The 24550-nt window shown below is 43.0% G+C and overlaps 1 protein-coding gene across 2 annotated transcripts in view; it reads right to left on the reverse strand.

Annotated features, from left to right (window-relative positions):
* Window positions 1–1397: 1397 nt before the first annotated feature.
* Window positions 1398–24550, reverse strand: part of LOC128689903 (beta-galactosidase-1-like protein 2) — a gene marked incomplete at its 5' end in the record, with an annotated part of 76111 nt that continues 52958 nt past the window's right edge. For both annotated transcript variants that reach the window (XM_070080708.1, XM_070080707.1), the window contains 6 exon segments: window positions 1398–1506; window positions 5941–6163; window positions 11256–11459; window positions 13324–13416; window positions 19742–19893; window positions 21331–21425. In XM_070080708.1, the coding sequence (XP_069936809.1) occupies window positions 1438–1506; window positions 5941–6163; window positions 11256–11459; window positions 13324–13416; window positions 19742–19893; window positions 21331–21425 (836 nt within the window).

Here is a 24550-nt window from a genome sequence, read left to right on the forward strand (position 1 = left end):
TAGGTTGGTTAATGAGTTTGGTAGGGTATGCAAAAGAAGAAAATTAAAAGTGAATATAGGAAACAGCAAGGCGATGAGGATAAAAAAATATAGGTAACAGAAGATTGGATATCAGAGTGGAGGGAGAGAGTATGGAGGAGGTGAATGTATTCAGGTATTTGAGAGAAGACGTGTCAGCAAATGGGTTTATGAAAGATGAGGTGAATCATAGAACTGACGAGGGGAAAAAGGTGAATGGTGCACTGAGGAGTCTGTGGAGACAGAACTTTATCCATGAAAACAAAGAAGGGAATGTATGAGAGTATATTTATACTAACGCTCTTGTATGGGTGTGAAGCATGGGTGGTGAATGTTTCAACAAGGAGAGGGCTGGAGGCAGTGGAGTTAGTTTAATATCTTCATTATGCACCCCATACCCATCCTGTGAGTGATAGTCACTCCATACCTATCCTGTGGGTGGTAGTCAAACGATTACAGAGGTACATAATGGGTCCAAGGAAGAGCAACAAAGTTATGATAGATGAACTAGTTACAAAGGTAATGAACTCCAGGTAGATCTGGTCACAATCATGGCAAGTTACAAAGGTAATGAACCATCTACACTCCTATACATGGTTACAATCATGAACAGATTACAAAGTAATGAGCCTCTGACATGTCCACACCCGGTCACAATAATAATTAGTTATATATACAAATATTAAGTGAGTCACAAGAAGTCCAAGCAGTGGTACCTCAAAGGCAGTGGAGATATCATGTCTGAGGGCAATGTGTGGTGTGAATATAATGCAGAGAATCTGTAGTTTGGAAATTAGGAGGAGGTGCAGGATTACCAAAACTATTATCCAGAGGGCTGAGGAGGGATTATTGAGATGGTTTGGACATGTAGAGAGGTTGAAACGAAATAGGATGACATCGAGAGTGTATAAATCTGTAGCGGAGGGAAGGCGGGGTAGGGATCGGCTTAGGAAAGGGTGGAGAGAGAGGGTAATGGAAGTTTTGTGTGCGAGGAGTTTGGACTTCCAGCAAGCATGCTTATATGTACCTGGTACATATAAGTACCAGGGCTGTACCAGCCGGGCTGTGGCTCGTACGTTGGATTGCATGCAGCCAGCAGCAACAGCCTGGTTGATCAGGCTCTGATCCACCATGAGGCCTAGTCACAGACCGGGCTGCGGGGGCGTTGACCCCCGGAACTCTCTCCAGGTAAACTCCAGGTAAACAATTATCATACCTAGTAACATATATGTAAATTACTCTTAAAAAGTCAGCCAAGAGGACGTATTTCCAATAGAGTCCTTGATACCAGCCACTAGATTCGACTAACTCTTAGGAACCTATTTCCTGCTAAGTTAACCAGGATTCCTTGACGAGGAGTCAAGTAATAAACTCTGGTCTGATATTCCATGAATTTATTAGCAAGATAATATTGCAGGTTTAGGAGAGGATGGGAACATCGCTGAAGACGATCTCAGATGCTGCCGTGTACTGCTCGAAAACCACCACCTGCAGGGAAGCAAAGCTAAGTAAGTTTATTCAGGTATACACAAATACAGTTACATAGATTATCATACATAGCAGCATATATGTAAAATACCTACATCAGGAAGAAAATCATCAGGCAGACAAAATATAGATTCCCCTCCCCACACACACACAGGTCTTCACAGAAGAAATTCAGAGCTAACGGAGGACACAGGAGTCAGAAAATACCAACAAGAGCTACAAAGCAAAATAACAAGAGGTGGAACTATAGAAAGAATTTTTGCATAACAAAGGTAGTGAGACCAGACAAAATATATCCAGAGTGGAACAGCAGAACAAGAATAACCCAAGAACTGAAGGTCTTCTATCATTCTTTTCAAACATGGCAGTGTGAGTAATGTGGAAAATAATTTCCCAAAATTATACTGTGTAAATAAACCTGATTAAAAGTGTATTTTAGAGAATGGAGTCGACAGGGAGGCTCTGCGCCTGCACTGACGAAGGGGTAGAGACGCCATTGTTTTTTTTAATGTTACGGGCACTTTAATGTAATGTGCTTAATATTCGTCGCTCTAGGGGTTATATTGGGTTTAAAACCTCTCAAATAGGAGCCGAAATTGTTGGATGTGCAGTCCTGCATAACTTGAGCATTAAACAGATGTACAAGACAACTCCAGGAACCTCAGATAAGCTATCTAAATTATGTTTGTAATTCTGGCCAGTATTATCATCATAAATTTATTTAGAGGGGGGTTCTGTATATGACACACAATAATCCCCAGACTAATTGGTGAGTGTTATGAGTATAAATTCTCCTTCTGTTATATATATGTGTATATGTAATCATTTATTAATTTTAATATACAGTCCACAAATTTATATTAAATTTTATCAGAAATCCTGGTGATGTTTACCTGGAGAGAGTTCCGGGGGTCAACGCCCCCGCGGCCCGGTCTGTGACCAGGCCTCCTGGTGGATCAGAGTCTGATCAACCAGGCTGTTACTGCTGGCTGCACGCAAACCAACGTACGAGCCACAGCCCGGCTGGTCAGGAACCGACTTTAGGTGCTTGTCCAGTGCCAGCTTGAAGACTGCCAGGGGTCTGTTGGTAATCCCCCTTATGTATGCTGGGAGGCAGTTGAACAGTCTTGGGCCCCTGACACTTATTGTATGGTCTCTTTAACGTGCTAGTGACACCCCTGCTTTTCATTGGGGGGATGTTGCATCGTCTGCCAAGTCTTTTGCTTCCGTAGTGAGTGATTTTCGTGTGCAATTTCGGTACTAGTCCCTCTAGGATTTTCCAGGTGTATTTTTTTTTATTTATTATCACACCGGCCGATTCCCACCAAGGCAGGGTGGCCCGAAAAAGAAAAACTTTCACCATCATTCACTCCATCACTGTCTTGCCAGAAGGGTGCTTTACACTACAGTTTTTAAACTGCAACATTAACACCCCTCCTTCAGAGGTGTATATAATCATGTATCTCTCCCGCCTGCATTCCAGGGAATACAGGTTCAGGAACCTCAAGCGCTCCCAGTAATTGAGGTGTTTTATGTCCGTTATGCGCGCCGTGAAGGTTCTCTGTACGTTTTCTAGGTCAGCAATTTCACCTGCCTTGAAAGGTGCTGTTAGTGTGCAGCAATATTCCAGCCTAGATAGAACAAGTGACCTGAAGAGTGTCATCATGGGCTTGGCATCCCTAGTTTTGAAGGTTCTCATTATCCATCCTGTCATTTTTCTAGCAGATGCGATTGATACAATGTTATGGTCCTTGAAGGTGAGATCCTCCGACATGATCACTCCCAGGTCTTTGACGTTGGTGTTTCGCTCTATTTTGTGGCCAGAATTTGTTTTGTACTCTGATGAAGATTTAATTTCCTCGTGTTTACCATATCTGAGTAATTGAAATTTCTCATCGTTGAACTTCATATTGTTTTGTGCAGCCCACTGAAAGATTTGGTTGATGTCCGCCTGGAGCCTTGCAGTGTCTGCAATGGAAGACACTGTCATGCAAATTCGGGTGTCATCTGCAAAGGAAGACACGGTGCTGCGGCTGTCATCCTTGTCTATGTTAGATATGAGGATGAGGAACAAGATGGGAGCGAGTGCTGTACCTTGTGGAACAGAGCTTTTCACCGTAGCTGCCTCAGACTTGACTCTGTTGACTACTACTCTGTGTTCTGTTAGTAAGAAAATTATAGATCCATCGACCGACTTTTCCTGTTATTCCTTTAGCACGCATTTTGTGCGCTATTACGCCATGGTCACACTTGTCGAAGGCTTTTGCAAAGTCTGTATATATTACATCTGCATTCTTTTTGTTTTCTAGTGCATCTAGGACCTTGTCGTAGTGATCCAATAGTTGAGACAGACAGGAGCGACCTGTTCTAAACCCATGTTGCCCTGGGTTGTGTAATTTATGGGTTTCTAGATGGGTTGCGATCTTGCTTCTTAGGACCCTTTCAAAGATTTTTATGATATGGGATGTTAGTGCTATTGGTCTGTAGTTCTTTGCTATTGCTTTACTGCCCCCTTTGTGGAGTGGGGCTATGTCTGTTGTTTTTAGTAACTGTGGGACGGCTCCCGTGTCCATGCTCCCTCTCCATAGGATGGTAAAAGCTCGTGATAGGGGCTTTTTGCAGTTCTTGATGAACACGGAGTTCCATGAATCTGGCCCTGGGGCAGAGTGCATGGGTATGTCATTTATCGCCTGTTCGAAGTCATTTGGTGTCAAGATAACATCGGATAGGCTTATGTTAACCAAATTCTGTGGCTCTCTCATAAAAAATTCATTTTGATCTTCGACTCTCAGACTGGTTAGTGGCTTGCTAAAAACTGAGTCATATTGGGACTTGAGTAGCTCACTCATTTCCTTGCTGTCATCTGTGTACATTTCATTTGCAATTAATATAGGTCTAGAGCAACTTGTGGAGAGATAGGTGGTAGGTATCGAAGGGGGACATTTTTTGCGACCTACCTGGAGTTTACCTGGAGAGAGTTTCGGGGGTCAACGCCCCCGCGGCCCGGTCTGTGACCAGGCCTCCTGGTGGATCAGCACCTGATCAACCAGGCTGTTGCTGCTGGCTGCACGCAAATCAACGTACGAGCCACAGTCCGGCTGATCAGGAACTGACTTTAGGTGCTTGTCCAGTGCCAGCTTGAAGACTGCCAGGGGTCTGTTGGTAATCCCCCTTATGTGTGCTGGGAGGCAGTTGAACAGTCTCGGGCCCCTGACACTTATTGTATGGTCTCTTAACGTGCTAGTGACACCCCTGCTTTTCATTGGGGGGATGGTGCATCGTCTGCCAAGTCTTTCCTAGGTGTCCTAAAAATTCCTACTTGTCTCTGTAACTTTGATAAATAATAATTATCTTTGTTACCATTTACTTGTATGTATCTAATGAGATTCATCCACGTAAATTTAATTTTCCACAAGTAATATGTATTTCTTTATATGCGTCAATTCTTCTGGGTCTCTGTACATTACACTAGTGTTATTTAAACCACGCCCCGCCTAGACCGTCTGCCGGGAAGCGACTCTCAGTTCGATTCCGACCAGGGCAGAGGAAGTCGTGTGAGAAAGGCCGGGCTCGTCTTACTCTCCAATATAACAGTCTTATTAGTGTTATTGCTACCTCACTCGAACAACACTCCAACAACAGTTGCCGAAAAAAACTGGTCCCAGTGCAAGAAAATGAGTAAAGAGGTACTGAATTACATGCCAGTATCGTTAAAATACATTTTTTGAAAGGTTTTAAAGAAATTGCAAAGAAAAAGTTGTTAAAGCATTTGGAGAGGTTTTTCAGATAAATCCAGGAAGGTTTTGGGGATAAAATTCATGTCTTATAGACTTAGAGTTCCATGACAGCCACGAGATAAAACACGAACGACAAAGATGGATGGATTGCATTACCACCCTAGATAAGAGTCCAGAAATAAGATGATCAAGTGTTCCAGTGGGTCAGGAGTTCCTGACAAGAAGGCAGAGTAACAGTAAGGGATGACGCATCAAAATGGGAAAAAGTAACGGGTTAGGTCTCACAGGAGTAAGTTTTACTACTGCTATTAAGAATCGACAGGGTAAACAAAAATAAGCTGTTTGAGAGGAAGAGACTTGGAACAACCGGACAGCTGAGTGATTGCTACGATAGAATATTTAATTTTAGGGTCTTTTAAAAGTGGATGAACTAGTGGTGGTGGTGGTCGAGGCTTCCTACATTCACAATTTCAAGAGTACGATAGAACCCGGAGGGACTCTTGACTAGTAGATGTCGGCTGAATTTATCTGAGATAAGGGAACAGGAGCACTGCATTAACTCTCGAAAACAACTCTTTGAGAAAACACACAAACACACACACGAGAGAGAGAGAGAGATAACTGGAATAATAACATAAATTTAATCATGAGCAGAGATATAATGTAAATTAATGATAGCACTGTGGATTTGACAAACCTCATTGGTTCCTTGCTGGAGCAACGGCGCCGGCAAGTACAAGGTCTTGGTGGGACCAACATGCCAGTAGCGACCCAGGTTAAAACCATTGATGAAGACAACACCCTTGTTCCAGGCTCTCATGTCCAGCCAAGTGTCTTGAGGTGTGTCAGAGATGTCCAGAGTGGCGCGGTACACTGCAGGTGTCGTCAAGGAACCACTGAACTCCATCCATCCCGTCAGACTGTTACACCACACAAGATTATTATTTTAATTAATGAGAAGTGCTAAACCCATAAGTACGTGGGAAAGACAAGAGAGTACAGAGAACAAGGCTTGGAAGTCCACACCGAAGCTTTCTGCTGAGATTCTACTTCTATCTAGTTCAATGGTTCCCAAACTGGGGGTAAATTACCCCCTGGGGGTAATTTAACCATTTTTGGGGGGTAATGGAGGGGTGACAGAAAAAAGTTATGAATTCTGAAAATCAAGAAAACAATGCGGTACCCGGTATGAGGATTATTGTTAACTTTGTCTTAGTATATAAAGTTGTAAAGTAAACCTATTATAAGTAAGTACCCCTCAAGGAAGGTTCCTTGATGTTGGTGAGGGGCTCTTGATTTAGGGAATTGGATCTGTGCTCCAGTTCCCCGAATTAAGCCTGAATGCCTTCCACATCCCCCCCAGGCGCTGTATAATCCTCCGGGTTTAGCGCTTCCCCCTTAATAATAATAATAATAATAATAATATAAGTAAGTAATAAAGTTAAACCAAATAACAATAAACATCAAAAACTAATATACAGTATTAGAAAAGAAGAAATATATAGCTAAGTGTGTGGAAACCCAAAAGTATTTTGACAAGTATGCTTCAGGACAAAAGTCACTCAGTAGCCCAGATCGACCTGTCCAGTACGCGTCACTCACTTCCTGAGGCTGCCTCTATTTCACACTGTCAGTTTATCTGTGAGCATCAGCCGAGGTAGATATAAGCTGGTATGTATGTGTACTGCCCTGTGCAGTATATAGTTAGTATTTACCCACTGTTACTGTGAATTTGTAGCTATTATTAATTTTATATACAATGTATGTGTGGTTCTTACGTTTTCAATGGTTTTGCTAGGATTAGCAGAGTATGCCAGGCTGTATACGTTCACGTTTAGCCATATATATCAATAATAACAACATTTTGTGAAAAGGGTAACATGCTTTATGTGGCATGTTAAATTGGGTAACAAGCTGAAAAAGTTTGGGAACCACTGAATTCTAGTTGATGCTGGTGAGGGGCTCTTGATCTAGGGAATTGGATCTGTTATCCAGCTCCCTGAATTAAACCTGAATACCTTCCACTTCCCCCCCAGGCACTGTATAATCCTACTGGTTTAGTACCTCCCCCTGGATTATAATAATAATAATACGTCTAATTAGATTAATAACAAGCGTTGAAGATGATAATAAAGATATTAAACTAGACGTGTATTATCTAGGTGTGTGACTCAAGGCGAGAGAAGCAGTAAGGGCCATACAGTAGCTCCATATCCTTTCATCAACACATTATTATTATTAAAGATTAGCCGGTATTCTCCCAGCCCGGGCCTTTTCCAAGTGGTGGCCCGGTCTTGGCTCCCTCTTTAGAGAGTGTCTGAGACCTAAGTCTCCCATGGGAGGAGGCACAAGTACCTCCTCATCTTTGGGACCAACTGTCCCCAGGCCTAGCCACAAGCTAGGCCTCTCTGGTCCGCCATCCCCGCCCCAAGGGGGCAAATGGGAATGACAGTCTTATGAGCTAAAGGCTCGGGCTCAGGCACCTACCCTACCCTAGATGGGTTAGGCATGGTGTCGATCCATCAACACCTTTCACCACCAAGGCTCTCATTCAAGGGTAAGGCGAGACAGTTAGCAAAGGCGGAAAATATGGAAATGTGGTGTAAAGTTTCCTCGCCAGTGTGATGGCTATTTGTGATTCAGATTAATATTCATGAATACTATTAATAGTTATAAATAACATTAACATCCGAGAATAATATTAACATTTGTGGATAAAATTAACTTTGTGAATAATATTGTCATGTAAATTAATTTTGGGAGTTGCATTTAATTAGAACTGACACTACTGTATGTGTTATTAGCATCACTGGGACTGGTAATTAACGTAAATAAAGAGTGAGTGAGTACCTGGAGTTTACCTGGAGAGGGTTTCTTGGGTCAACGCCCCCGCGGCTCGGTCTGAGACCAGGCCTCACGGTGGATCAGGGTCTGATCAACCAGGCTGTTACTACTGGCCGCACGCAAGCTGACGTACGAACCACAGTCAGGGGTCTATTGGTAATCCCCCTTATGTATGCTGGGAGGCAATTGAGCAGTCTTGGGCCCCGGACACTTATTGTGTTGTCTCTCAATGTACGCGTGGCACCCCTGCTTTTCATCGGGGGAATGTTGCATCTCCTGCCGAGTCTTTTGATTTCATAAGGAGTGATTTTCGTCTGCAAGTTTGGTACCAATCCCTCCAGGACCTTCCAAGTGTATATTATCATGTATCTCTCTCGCCTGAGTTCCAAGGAATACAGATCAAGGACCTTCAACCGTTCCCAGTAATTTAGGTGCCTTATCGCACTTATGTGTGCACTGAAAGTTCTTTGTACACTCTACAGGGGTGTGGCCCGGTGGCCTGGTGGCTATAGCTCCCGCTTCACACACGGAGGGCCCGGGTTCGATTCCCGGCGGGTGGAAATTCCGACACGTTTCCTTACACCTATTGTCCTGTTCACCTAGCAGCAAATAGGTACCTGGGTGTTAGTCGACTGGTGTGGGTCGCATCCTGGGGGACAAGATTAAGGACCCCAATGGAAATAAGTTAGACAGTCCTCGATGACGCACTGACTTTCTTGGGTTATCCTGGGTGGCTAACCCTCCGGGGTTAAAAATCCGAACGAAATCTTATCTTATCTTATTCCAGCCTAGAGAGCACAAGCGATTTGAAGAGAATCGTCATGGGCTTGGCATCCCTAGTTTTGAAGGTTCTCATTATCCATCCTATCATTTTCCTAGCAGATGAGGTAGATACATTGTTGTGGTCTTTGAAGGCAAGATCCTCTGACATTATCACTCCCAGGTCCTTCACATTACTTTTCCGCTCTATTGTATGGTTAGAATTTGTCGTATACCCTGATACATTTTTAATTTCCTCAAGTTTCCCATATCTGAGTAGTTGAAATTTCTCCGCGATGAACTTTATATTGTTTTGAGTGGCCCATTCGAAGATTTGGTTGATGTCCGCTTGGAGTCTCCCGGTTTCTTCGATGGAGGTCACTGCCATTGTAATCCGGGTGTCATCCGCAAAGGAAGACACGGAGCTATGACTTACAGTTCTGTCTATGTCAAAATGAGGATGAGGAATAGAATGGCGACAGGTACTGTGCCTTGTGGAGCAGAACTTATTACCGTGGCGGCCTGGGACTTTGCTCTGGGCATGTCGTTTATTACCTCTTCGAAGTCATGTGGAGTTAGGATAATATCCGAGATTTTTGAGATGACCAAATTTTGGGTTTCGTTCATAAAGAATTCATTTGGATTGTCGACCCTTAGAGTGGGCAGTGGATCGCTGAACACTGAGTCATATTGGGACTTTAGTATCTCACTCATTTCTTGGCTGTCATCTGTTTATGTCCCATCCCGCGTAAGCAGGGGCCCAATACTGGTTGTTGTTTTTTCCTTAGATTTGGCATGAGAAAAGAAGTGTTTTTTTTTTCACTTCCTTTATAGCTATGAGTAGGTTATAGCTATGAGTAGGTTATAGTAGTGCCCGTTCAATGGTCTAACCATTGAACCCTGTATCAGTTGCATATACTACTATCTTAGAGTACACCCAAGAATCTAGTGCAGTTTAAGTCATAATCCAGTCACTAAAATATCAATTGTCTTCAGGTACCATTCTCCTCTTGCACGTGACCGATGAGTAGAAGGCTCACAGGGGTCAGATTAACCTAGAAGAGTTACAGGAGAAACTTTAGCTAGGGACAGCCTCCATTTTCTCATAAATTCTGTTCCATTTTCGTGCACGCGGAGGTGGGACTCTTCTAGTCCGTCCCATTTGTACTAGCAAAGACGAATAAACAGTGGAGACTTGTGAGTGCAGAGTTGTTAATTTTTGCATCAGCAGCGTCAGTAGTGACTGCCTCAGAGTCGAGCACCTCACAGGTTCCCACAGTTATGAAATACGTGCGAGTAATTAGGACCCCAATGGAAATAAGTCACTTTGTGTTACTGCTATGTATGATAACCTATTTAACTGTATTTATGTGTACCTGTATGTGAATACAGTGTGTTAGTCGACTGGTGTTGGTCGTACCAATGAAAATAAGACAGTCCCTCGATGACGCACTGACTTTCCTTGGGTGATCCTGGTCTAGAAATCCGAACAAAATCTTCTTCTTACACCCACCTTAAAATACCCTACGGTACATGGCTCGTTGGTCACCCCAAATCAGTAATAATGTGGTTCTGGTAACAAGAATTAGAGGAACCATCCGGAAAGGCAACCTTCTCGTCTGATGTTTTGTTTCGCTGTCGCCATCTTCACAGGTTTACAACACAATACACTTTTACTTCTTCCACATCTCATTACAGTTATACTGTTTTGTTAATTTTTTGGACGAGTTTCCTGTACTCTTTGCAATAAAAGTATAACAACGGCTTTGATCTGAGTCAGATTAATATGCTATTTTCCATCAGACCTACTGTTATATTTTGGCTATCAATTTTATAAGTGTCAGGGGCCCAAGACTTTTCAACTGCCACCCAGCATACATAAGGGGGATTACCAACAGACCCCTGGCTGTCTTCAAGCAGGCACTGGACAAGCACCTAAAGTCGGGCTGTGGTTCGTACGTTGGATTGCGTGCAGCGGCAGTAACAGCCTGTTTGATCAAGCCCTGATCCACCATGAGGCCTGGTCTCAGAGCGGGTCGCGGGGGCGTTGACCCCCGGAACTCTCTCCAGGTAAACTCCAGGAAGTTGGGTATGGGAAAGCATACTCTCCTGACTGTGTTGGATACACGACACAAGACACCTCATGGAGATACTCTTTGCCCCTCTCTGCAAGGACTGTCAGGTTGTGCTATCAGTTCACCATTTAAAACTCGCACTATTCTAGTCTCAGTGATTAATCCTTATTGAAGACATCTTTTCAATTAAGCATTGTAATGCCTATACAAGTTTATCATGTGTTATTATGATGATGATGATGAAAAAATAATAATGTAAATACCTCTGAGCATTACACCTCTGAACACCTAGCCAACATTACTCACTGTAAACACTTGCTCAACGTTACCTCACCTATTGACCATGTCTGCCTTGAATTCCAGCGGATACATAATCCAACTATTGATCTGAAGGTCATCTATAAGCACAGGTCCTTCCCAAAGCCCCTTCTTCTGATTATATTTGTCGGGCGTGCCGTAGTTGACCCTTGCCAAGTTCTCCACCAGGATGGTCACCTCTGCTACAGCGTCATCGCCAGGCAAGGTCAGCTCCTTATCACTGCCAGGGCACGAAAGTTTGTGTCTTAGCCAGATGCAGTACTAATATGTCCAGCGGTCAAAATAATTGGTTAATATTCTAACAACGATAACAGGAAGTCTCATTTAAGGATTAATAAAACTGTTATGCTCAACATGACTCACGAAGGTCAGAGAAGTGGCAGATGCAGTTTAATATTGACAAATGCAAAGTTTTAAATGTTGGACAGGTAAATAACCATGCGACATATAAACTAAATAATGTAGATCTTAATACTACTGATTGCGAAAAGGATTTAGGAGTTCTGGTTAGTAGTAATCTGAAACCAAGACAACAGTGCATTAGTGTTCGCAATAAAGCTAACAAAATTCTTGGCTTCATATCTAGAAGTATAAATAATAGAAGTCCTCAGGTTGTTCTTCAACTCTATATATCCTTGGTTAGGCCTCATTTAGACTATGCTGCTCAGTTCTGGTCACCGTATTACAGAATGGATATAAATGCTCTGGAAAACGTACAGAGGAGGATGACAAAGATGATCCCATGTATCAGAAATCTTCCCTATGAGGATAGACTGAGGGCCCTGAATCTGCACTCTCTCGAGAGGCGTAGAATTAGGGGGGATATGATCGAGGTGTATAAATGGAAAACAGGAATAAATAAAGGGGATGTAAATAGCGTGCTGAAAATTTCCAGCCAAGACAGGACTAGCAGCAATGGTTTCAAGTTGGAAAAATTCAGATTCAGGAAGGATATAGGAAAGCACTGGTTTGGTAACAGAGTTGTGGATGAGTGGAATAAACTCCCGAGTACAGTTATTGAGGCTAAAACGTTGTGTAGTTTTAAAAATAGGTTAGATAAATACATGAGTGGGTGTGGGTGTGGGTGGGTGTGAGTTGGACCTGCCTAGCTTGTGCTGCTGTGGGTGGCGCCGTGCTCCTTCCTTGAGTGGAGGTGACCAGACTGGGTGGGTCATTGGGCTAATCCGGGGGGGGTGGGTCATTGGGTTAATCCGGGGGGGGGACATGAACCTGCTCCGCATGGGTCAGTAGGCCTGTTGCAGTGTTCCTTCTTTCTTAGGTTCTTATGAAATCGTAATGACACGATTGCAAACAAACCATACCACGGGTGGGGATAGAACCCGCGGTCAGAGAGTCTCAAAACTCCAGACCGTCGCGTTAGCCACTGGACCAGCTAGCCACAATAAGATTCGTCCAACTAGGTATATTTCTGCACCATAGGAAGGTTAGCATAGGCACCACTGTGACCACAAATGCAAGTTTTTACAGACGAATCTCCAGCTAGCGTGGCCGTGACGAACTCTAGCTCAAGTCCCCCCAAAGCCGTCAACATGACCTAGTTGGACGAATCTTATTGTGGCTAGCTGGTCCAGTGGCTAACGCGACGGTCTGGAATTTTGAGACTCTGATCACGGGTTCTATCCCCACCCGTGTTATGGTCTGTTATGCTCACATTTTTCTTACAGCATTTGAGAAATGCGAGGTAATCAGATGTGATCCAAGGAATGGAAGAGTGCATAAAGCTCTTCGAATCCAGATCTCTTGCACGGCAGCTAGGCTGCTATATTACAAATAATATTAATATGCCGATGAGAAAAAATGTTAACAAAGGTATGGGTTTGACAGGCTTTAATCTCTACGTTAGTGCCCCTTTGACTAGCGATGCTGTGGATGATCTCTTGATCTTTCTAATGCTAGTGAAGAGTTCATGATCCAGGAAATTAAATTAAAGCTTCTCTCTAGTTCATTAAATATCTGATAGTCTCGCATTCCCCAAGCGCTGAATAGCCTTAAGGATTTAGCGCTCCTCTTCGAACACACAAGTATAGTTCATCCAGGGTACATAAACTCGTGGAGTTACTCACAGTCCATCCCAGAAGCCGAACTTGCTGATGTCGAGTGGGTTACTGTATGGTTTGGTGATGACCTGCCCGTTGACCAGCACTTGTGCCATGTCCCTGCAGGTGAAAGTTAGATCAGGGACCAAGGCTGCAAAAGTATTAAATACTACTTATGATATGTCCCAGGAGGTGAGAGTTGGATCAGGGACCAAGGCTGCAAAAGTATTAAATACTACTAATGATATGTCCCAGGAGGTGAGAGTTGGGTCAGGGACCAAGGCTGCAAGAGTATTAAATACTACTTATGATATGTCCCAGGAGGTGAGAGTTGGATCAGGGACCAAGGCTGCAAGAGCATTAAATACTACTTATGATATGTCCCAGGAGGTGAGAGTTAGGTCAGGGACCAAGGCTGCAAGAGTATTAAATACTACTTATGATATGTCCCAGGAGGTGAGAGTTAGGTCAGGGACCAAGGCTGCAAGAGTATTAAATACTACTTATGATATGTCCCAGGAGGTGAGAGTTGGATCAGGGACCAAGACTGCAAGAGTATTAAATGTTAGGTAAGACACATATGCAACAGTTAGGTATCTTTATTTCGAAACGTTTCGCCTACACAGTAGGCTTCTTCAGTCGAGTACAGAAAGGTTGATAGAAGCAGAAGATACTTGAAGACGATGTAATCAGTCCATCACCCTTAAAGTTTTGAGGTGGTCAGTCCCTCAGTCTGGAGAAGAGCATTGTTCCGTTGTCTGAAACAATATGAAGTTGAAGTGACAGAATGGGGCCTTTATATAGTGCCAGGAGGTGAGACGTAGGTTGCTTTGGGAGGGCAGGTCCTTCTCAAACCCAGCCGTTCTCACTAGTAGAGGTTGTCGAAGTGGTCTGTACCAAGATACCCTTGTGTTGCAGTGTCTGACAGAATGAACATTAAAATGGTATGAAATACCGACAGATTGTTAGGTAAGACACATATGCAACAGTTAGGTATCTTTATTTCGAAACGTTTCGCCTACACAGTAGGCTTCTTCAGTCGAGTACAGAAAGGTTGATAGAAGCAGAAGATACTTGAAGACGATGTAATCAGTCCATCACCCTTAAAGTTTTGAGGTGGTCAGTCCCTCAGTCTGGAGAAGAGCATTGTTCCGTTGTCTGAAACAATATGAAGTTGAAGTGACAGAATGGGGCCTTTATATAGTGCCAGGAGGTGAGACGTAGGTTGCTTTGGGAGGGCAGGTCCTTCTCAAACCCAGCCCTGCCCTCCCAAAGCAACCTACGTCTCACCTCCTGGCACTATATAAAGGCCCCATTCTGTCACTTCAACTTCATATTGTTTCAGACAACGGAACAATGCTCTTCTCCAGACTGAGGGACTGACCACCTCAAAACTTTAAGGGTGATGGACTGATTACATCGTCTTCAAGTATCTTCTGCTTCTATCAACCTTTCTGTACTCGACTGAAGAAGCCTACTGTGTAGGCGAAACGTTTCGAAATAAAGATACCTAACTGTTGCATATGTGTCTTACCTAACAATCTGTCGGTATTTCATACCATTTTAATGTTCATTCTGTCAGACACTGCAACACAAGGGTATCTTGGTACAGACCACTTCGACAACCTCTACTAGTGAGAACGGCTGGGTTTGAGAAGGACCTGCCCTCCCAAAGCAACCTACGTCTCACCTCCTGGCACTATATAAAGGCCCCATTCTGTCACTTCAACTTCATATTGTTTCAGACAACGGAACAATGCTCTTCTCCAGACTGAGGGACTGACCACCTCAAAACTTTAAGGGTGATGGACTGATTACATCGTCTTCAAGTATCTTCTGCTTCTATCAACCTTTCTGTACTCGACTGAAGAAGCCTACTGTGTAGGCGAAACGTTTCGAAATAAAGATACCTAACTGTTGCATATGTGTCTTACCTAACAATCTGTCGGTATTTCATACCATTTTAATGTTCAAGAGTATTAAATACTACTTATGATATGTCCCAGGAGGTGAGAGTTGGGTCAGGGACCAAGGCTGCAAGAGTATGAAATACTACTTATGATATGTCCCAGGAGGTGAGAGTTGGATCAGGGACCAAGACTGCAAGAGTATTAAATACTACTTATGATATGTCCCAGGAGGTGAGAGTTGGGTCAGGGACCAAGGCTGCAAGAGTATGAAATACTACTTATGATATGTCCCAGGAGGTGAGAGTTGGGTCAGGGACCAAGGCTGCAAGAGTATGAAATACTACTTATGATATGTCCCAGGAGGTGAGAGTTGGATCAGGGACCAAGACTGCAAGAGTATTAAATACTACTTATGATATGTCCCAGGAGGTGAGAGTTGGGTCAGGGACCAAGGCTGCAAGAGTATGAAATACTACTTATGATATGTCCCAGGAGGTGAGAGTTGGGTCAGGGACCAAGGCTGCAAGAGTATGAAATACTACTTATGATATGTCCCAGGAGGTGAGAGTTGGGTCAGGGACCAAGGCTGCAAGAGTATGAAATACTACTTATGATATGTCCCAGGAGGTGAGAGTTGGATCAGGGACCAAGACTGCAAGAGTATTAAATACTACTTATGATATGTCCCAGGAGGTGAGAGTTGGGTCAGGGACCAAGGCTGCAAGAGTATGAAATACTACTTATGATATGTCCCAGGAGGTGAGAGTTGGGTCAGGGACCAAGGCTGCAAGAGTATTAAATACTACTTATGATATGTCCCAGGAGGTGAGAGTTGGGTCAGGGACCAAGACTGCAAGAGTATGAAATACTACTTATGATATGTCCCAGGAGGTGAGAGTTGGGTCAGGGACCAAGGCTGCAAGAGTATTAAATACTACTTATGATATGTCCCAGGAGGTGAGAGTTGGGTCAGGGACCAAGGCTGCAAGAGTATTAAATACTACTTATGATATGTCCCAGGAGGTGAGAGTTGGGTCAGGAACCAAGGCTGCAAGAGTATTAAATACTACTTATGATATGTCCCAGGAGGTGAGAGTTAGGTCAGGGACCAAGGCTGCAAGAGTATTAAATACTACTTATGATATGTCCCAGGAGGTGAGAGTTAGGTCAGGGACCAAGGCTGCAAGAGTATTAAATACTACTTATGATATGTCCCAGGAGGTGAGAGTTGGATCAGGGACCAAGGCTGCAAGAGTATTAAATACTACTTATGATATGTCCCAGGAGGTGAGAGTTAGGTCAGGGACCAAGGCTGCAAGAGTATTAAATACTACTTATGATATGTCCCAGGAGGTGAGAGTTGGGTCAGGGACCAAGGCTGCAAGAGTATTAAATACTACTTATGATATGTCCCAGGAGGTGAGAGTTGGGTCAGGGACCAAGGCTGCAAGAGTATTAAATACTACTTATGATATGTCCCAGGAGGTGAGAGTTGGATCAGGGACCAAGGCTGCAAGAGTATTAAATACTACTTATGATATGTCCCAGGAGGTGAGAGTTAGGTCAGGGACCAAGGCTGCAAGAGTATTAAATACTACTTATGATATGTCCCAGGAGGTGAGAGTTGGGTCAGGGACCAAGGCTGCAAATGTATATAGTTAACCATCACCTGTGATGTCCCTGTGTAACGTAGCACAGATACAGTCTACCACTCAAATATGATAATATACAGTGATGCTTTTGTGATAAATTTCCTGAGGTTTTATACCACACATTCATGTAGCCGAACAATATTAAATGTAATTCCTCCCAGAATATTACCAAACATTTTGAGCTAATGTCCCGAAGGAAAATTGAACCTTACCCTTCAATCTTATAGGTTCACAAGAAATTAAACCTCCCGCTGATCAAACCCAGGTGAAAAAAAATTAGAGGAATGCGTAGCCTTACAGAAATTCGTCAAAAATCCTTAATGGGAGGGAAAGCAAAACTTCAGTGGTGTTCAAAAAATATTTCCAAAAGTTAAAGTACAAATTAATGACGTCTCTAGTATTAGTTACAACAGTTCTATAAATGAAAATTAAATAATATGGCCGTGCCAGTGACTAACATGTTGGAACTGTACTGGCACAGAAGGGAACATCCCAATAATAATAATAATAATAATAATAATAATAATAATAATAATAATAATAATAATAATCATTATTTCTACAAGTACAAGGTATACAGGCCTAGATGACAACAATGACATACCACTATATAGAAAGCCCCTTGTTATGTATAGCATTTCGGGCAAATTAGGTCAATTTTCTTGACTGTGGCACTTGAGATATGCTCAAGGCACATTTCTTTAAGAAGAAAGATGTAAACTAAAGAGAGACGCTCCCTATACAAGCAAAGGCGAAGAATCACAGTGCTACTAAAAGGGGCTAGTATATCTGAACTACAAAAGGAGGCATTGGTCGGAGAAATAACAAATATCGAACTTAAGCTAAAGGAATCAGACAGGAGACAAGAAACACGGGAAGAACTTAATGCCGTAAATAAAACTGAAAGAAACCCAAAATACTTCTTTTCTTATGCCATATCAAGGGCAAAAACAACAGCCAGTATTGGACCTTGTTAGATGAGATGGGACTTACACAGATGACAGCAAAGAAATGAGTGAGATACTGAAGTCCCAGTACGACTCGGCGTTTAGTGAGCCGCTAACCAGACTAAGAGTCGACAATCTTAATGATTTTTTTATGAGAGAGACTCAAAATTCGGTTAATTCAAAAATTTTTGATATTATCTTAACACCACAAGACTTTGGAAAAACAATAAATGACATGCCCAGACTCGTACAACTCCGTTTCTTAAATAACACACAGGCACAATACCGTGATTGGAACAATACATAAATAACCCGTACATAGGAGAGAGGAGTAATTTGTGTATATCTCCGTGTTCATCAAGGACTGCAAGAAGCCCCTGTCACGTGCCTTAAGCATTCTGTGGAGAGAGAGCATTGAAACAGGGTTCATCCCACTGTCACTAAAAACAACAGACATAGCCCCACTCCATAAAGGTGGCAGTAATGCATTTGTAAAGAATTACAGACTAATAGCACTAACATCCCACGCCATAACAATTTTTGAAATTGTTCTAAGAAGCAAGATCGCCAGGCATTTAGATACCCATCAGCTGCACAACCCTGGGCAGCATGGGATTAGAGCAGGTCGCTCCTGTCTGTCCCAACTACTGGACCACTATGACAAGATCTTAAATACTCTGGAGGACAAACAAAATACAGATATAGTATACCGAGACTTTACGAAAATCTTCGACAAGTGCAACCATGACGTAGTAGCGCACAAAATGCGTGATAAAGGAATAACAGGAAAAGTTGGTAGATGGATCTAAAACTGCCTAACGTACAGTACACAAAGAGTAAAAGTCAAGTAATAAAGTAAAGTCAGGGTGGCTACAGTGAAAACCTCTGTTCCACAAGGTACAGTACACGTTCCCACCCTGTTTCCCATCCTCATATGTGACATAGACAGAGACGTAAGCCACAGCACCCTGTCTTCCTTTGCGGATGTCACCCCGGATTTGCATGATAGTATCACCCATTTAAGACACTGAAAATCTCCAAGTGGACATTAACCAAATCTTAAATGGGCCTCAGAAAACAAGATGAAGATCAATGAGGACAAATTTCAATTACTTCGCTATGGAAAACTCGAGGAAAATAAAAGAGTATAGAAGTATAAAACAAATTCCAATCACACAATAGAGCAGAAAAACTAATATGAAGGACCTGGGAGTGATAATGTCAGAGGATCTCACTCTCAAACATCACAATAATGTATCTACCAAATCTGCTTGGAAAATGAAAGGATGGATAATGAGAACCTTCAAAACTAGGGATACCAAGCTCATGAAGATTCTCTTCATATCGCTTGTTCTTTCTAGTCTGGAATATTGCTGTACACTAATGGCCCCTTTCAAGGTAGGCGAAATTACAGACCTGGAGAATGTACAGAGAACTTTCACGGCACGTATAAGTATAATAAAGCAACTAAATTACTGATTAGTACTCCCTGGAACACAGGTGAGAAAGATACATGATAATATAAACTTGGAAAAACCTAGAGGGACCTAGTCCCAAATCTGCACACGAACACTTAGTCAGTACCTGATCAGCCGTGATGTGGTTCTTACGTCGGTTTACGTGCGGCCAGCAATAACAGCCTGGTTGATAAGACCCTGATCCACCAAGAGACCTGGTCTCAAACCGGGCCGCGGGGGCGTTGACCCCCGAAACTTTCTCCAGATATCTCCAGGTATACTGGCTGTGTCACTATACTGGCTGTGTCACTGTATTGGTTGTGTCACTAAACTGGCTGTGTCACTATACAAGTTATGTCACTATACTGGCTGTGTCACTCTACTGGTTGTGTCACTATAGCCTCGTATCTCTAGCATGGTTAAAGGATGTAGGTGTGATCCTGACCTGACTTGACCTGACCAGAGGAACCTTTACTAACCTGACATGGCCTTTTATCATGAGCGTGGCATTAGGGGCAGCCAGGTAAACAATGGTGCTGTAGACGATGTAACCATGTGCTTGACCACTGTCATCATTAATAGGCAGTAATTCCATGCTGACAGGACCATCCTCCGTCTCGATGCTGAGGTGCTGAGAGACAGGTATCAGAGACTTTGTTATTAGTAGCGGAAGCGAGGGAGAGAGAAGTTAATATCAGTTAATATCAGGGGGAGAGATACACTTATTAATAAGGTGAGTCCGATAAATTCGTTTATTAACACTGGAACTGAAAGAGAAAATAATCGACTCGGGAAATAGGAGATGCGTTTAATAACACGGGAAGTGCGAGAATCAGTAACACGGGAAGCTGGAGAGAATAATTAACACGGGAGGTGAGAGTCCCAGCATGTTAAATTTTAGAGCATTTTATCGAGAAGACGTTTTGGCCAATAGGGACTTTATTAGTAAAGAGAAAGGGAGAGAGAGAGAGAGAGAGAGAGAGAGAGAGAGAGAGAGAGAGAGAGAGAGAGAGAGAGAGATAGAGAGAGAGATAGAGAGAGAGAAATAGAGATTTGTTGCATGCAAGCATCAGAGTTCCTCTGCCTGGTTACAACAATCAGGACTCAGAGTTCCTTATAAAGAGTTGTTGAGTGATCCTTGATCGTAGGAAGGAATACCTTGGTGAAGTGTGTGGGACAGTGTGTGACTGTGTGACGGTGTGGGACAGTGTGTGACACTGTCCCACGCTGTCCCAAACTGTTCCACACTGTTACACACTGTTACATACTGTCACACACTGTCCCACACTGTTACACACTGTTACACACCGTCCCACACCATCACACACAGAGTGACAGTGTTGGACAGTGTTGGACAGTGTGTGACTGTGTGCCGGTGTGGGACAGTGTGTAACAGTGTGTAACAGTGTGTAACAGTGTGTAACAGTGTTGGACAGTGTGTGACTGTGTGCCGGTGTGGGACAGTGTGTAACAGTGTGTAACAGTGTGTAACAGTGTGTAACAGTGTGGGACAGTGTGTGACAGTGTGGGACAGTGTGTGACAGTGTGGGACAGTGTGTGACAGTGTGGGGCAGTGTGAGACAGTGTGTGACAGTGTGGGACAGTGTGTGACAGTGTGGGGCAGTGTGAGACAGTGTGTGACAGTGTGGGGCAGTGTGTGTGACAGTGTGGGACAGTGTGGGACAGTGTGTAACAATGTGTAACAGTGTGTAACAGTGTGTGACAGTGTGTAACAGTGTGTAACAGTGTGTAACAGTGTGTGACAGTGTGTAACAGTGTGTGACAGTGTGTAACAGTGTGTAACAGTGTGGGACGGTGTGGGACAGTAAGGGACAGTGTGTGACTGTGTGTGACGGTGTGGGACAGTGTGTAACAGTAACAGTGTGTAACAGTAACAGTGTGTAACAATGTGGGACAGTGTGTGACAGTGTGGGGCAGTGTGTGACAGTGTGGGGCAGTGTGTGACAGTGTGGGACAACGTGTGACAGTGTGGGACACTGTGGGACAGGTGAAGTGTGTGTGACAGTGTTGACAGGTGGAGTATGTGTAACAGGTGTGGTGGACATACCTGTGACAGCAGCGTGGACAGGTCGAGAGAGTGTGTGACAGGTGTGGTGGGGTAGGCTACCTTGCTGCGCTGTGCTGGTGGCTCAGGGTGTTCCACTGAAAGATAAAACACAGGTTAACACGCTTGTAGACACAAGCCAGAAGTTAGAACACAAATTAACATGCTTGTAGATACAAGCCAGAAGTTAAAACACAAGTTAACAAGCTTGTAGATACAAGCCAGAAGTTAGAACACAAATTAACATGCTTGTAGATACAAGCCAGAAGTTAAAACACAAGTTAACAAGCTATAGATACAAGCCAGAAGTTAAAACACAAGTTAACAAGCTTGTAGATACAAGCCAGAAGTTAGAACACAAATTAACATGCTTGTAGATACAAGCCAGAAGGTAAGACACAAGTTAACACGCTTGTAGACACAAGCCAGAAGGTAAGACACAAGTTAACATGCTTGTAGATACAAGCCAGAAGATAAGACACAAGTTAACATGCTTGTAGACACAAGCCAGAAGATAAGACACAAGTTAACATGCTTGTAGACACAAGCCAGAAGATAAGACACAAGTTAACATGCTTGTAGACACAAGCCAGAAGATAAGACACAAGTTAACAAGTTTGTAGATACAAGCCAGAAGATAAGACACAAGTTAACAAGCTTGTAGATACAAGCCAGAAGATAAGACACAAGTTAACAAGCTTGAAGACACAAGCCAGAAGTTAGGACACAAGTTAACATGCTTGTAGACACAAGCCAGAAGATAAGACACAAGTTAACAAGTTTGTAGATACAAGCCAGAAGATAAGACACAAGTTAACAAGCTTGTAGATACAAGCCAGAAGATAAGACACAAGTTAACAAGCTTGAAGACACAAGCCAGAAGTTAAGACACAAGTTAACATGCTTGTAGATACAAGCCAGAAGATAAGACACAAGTTAACAAGCTTGTAGATACAAGCCAGAAGTTAGGACACAAGTTAACATGCTTGTAGATACAAGCCAGAAGATAAGACACAAGTTAACATGCTTGTAGATACAAGCCAGAAGATAAGACACAAGTTAACAAGCTTGCAGATACAAGCCAGAAGATAAGACACAAGTTAACATGCTTGTAGATACAAGCCAGAAGATAAGACACAAGTTAACATGCTTGTAGATACAAGCCAGAAGATAAGACACAAGTTAACATGCTTGTAGATACAAGCCAGAAGATAAGACACAAGTTAACAAGCTTGCAGATACAAGCCAGAAGATAAGACACAAGTTAACATGCTTGTAGATACAAGCCAGAAGATAAGACACAAGTTAACATGCTTGTAGATACAAGCCAGAAGATAAGACACAAGTTAACAAGCTTGCAGATACAAGCCAGAAGATAAGACACAAGTTAACATGCTTGTAGATACAAGCCAGAAGATAAGACACAAGTTAACACGCTTGTAGATACAAGCCAGAAGATAAGACACAAGTTAACATGCTTGTAGATACAAGCCAGAAGATAAGACACAAGTTAACAAGCTTGTAGATACAAGCCAGAAGATAAGACACAAGTTAACATGCTTGTAGATACAAGCCAAAAGATAAGACACAAGTTAACAAGCTTGTAGATACAAGCCAGAAGATAAGACACAAGTTAACATGCTTGTAGATACAAGCCAGAAGATAAGACACAAGTTAACATGCTTGTAGATACAAGCCAGAAGATAAGACACAAGTTAACAAGCTTGTAGATACAAGCCAGAAGATAAGACACAAGTTAACATGCTTGTAGATACAAGCCAGAAGATAAGACACAAGTTAACATGCTTGTAGATACAAGCCAGAAGATAAGACACAAGTTAACACGCTTGTAGATACAAGCCAGAAGATAAGACACAAGTTAACATGCTTGTAGATACAAGCCAGAAGATAAGACACAAGTTAACAAGCTTGCAGATACAAGCCAGAAGATAAGACACAAGTTAACATGCTTGTAGATACAAGCCAGAAGATAAGACACAAGTTAACAAGCTTGTAGATACAAGCCAGAACATAAGACACAAGTTAACATGCTTGTAGATACAAGCCAGAAGATAAGACACAAGTTAACATGCTTGTAGATACAAGCCAGAAGATAAGACACAAGTTAACAAGCTTGCAGATACAAGCCAGAAGATAAGACACAAGTTAACATGCTTGTAGATACAAGCCAGAAGATAAGACACAAGTTAACACGCTTGTAGATACAAGCCAGAATATAAGAAATAAGTTAACATTCTTGTTTACCTGGAGTTTACCTGGAGTTTACCTGGAGTTTACCTGGAGAGAGTTCCGGGGGTCAACGCCCCCGCGACCCGGTCTGTGACCAGGCCTCATGGTGGATCGGGCCTGATCAACCAGGCTGTTACTGCTGGCTGCACGCAATCCAACGCACGAGCCACAGCCTGGCTGGTCAGGAACCGACTTAAGGTGCTTGTCCAGTGCCAGCTTGAAGACTGCCAGGGGTATATTGGTAATCCCCCTTATGTATGCTGGGAGGCAGTTGAACAGTCTCGGGCCCCTGACACTTATTGTATGGTGTCTTAACGTGCTAGTGACACCCCTGCTTTTCATTGGGGGGATGTTGCATCGTCTGCCAAGTCTTTTGCTTTCGTAGTGAGTGATTTTCGTGTGCAAGTTCGGTACTAGTCCCTCTAGGATTTTCCAGGTGTATATAATCATGTATCTCTCCTGCCTGCGTTCCAGGGAATACAGGTTTAGGAACCTCAAGCGCTCCCAGTAATTGAGGTGTTTTATCTCCGTTATGCGCGCCGTGAAGGTTCTCTGTACATTTTCTAGGTCAGCAATTTCACCTGCCTTGAAAGGTGCTGTTAGTGTGCAGCAATATTCCTGCCTAGATAGAACAAGTGTGTCTCAGCAGTACTGATGCTCGCGGGTGATGAACAATCACCGTCTTGAGAGACGTGTCAAAGTGGTAATTCTTAATCTGTTAATTTCTGGTTAAATAGGTTTAAGGAATGTAACCTAAGTTAATCCAGTCCAACCTTACTTGCCTTGCTTACACCTAACTTACCTATCTCCGCCCAACCTAACCTAACCTAACTTATCTATCTCCGCCCAACCTAACCTCACCTAACTTACCTATCTCCGCCCAACCTAACCTCACCTAACTTACCTATCTCCGCCCAACCTAACCTAACCTAACTTACCTATCTCCGCCCAACTTAACCTCACCTAACGTACC

The sequence above is a fragment of the Cherax quadricarinatus genome, unplaced genomic scaffold, assembly GCF_038502225.1.
Source record: "Cherax quadricarinatus isolate ZL_2023a unplaced genomic scaffold, ASM3850222v1 Contig816, whole genome shotgun sequence".
Lineage (NCBI taxonomy): Eukaryota > Metazoa > Arthropoda > Malacostraca > Decapoda > Parastacidae > Cherax > Cherax quadricarinatus.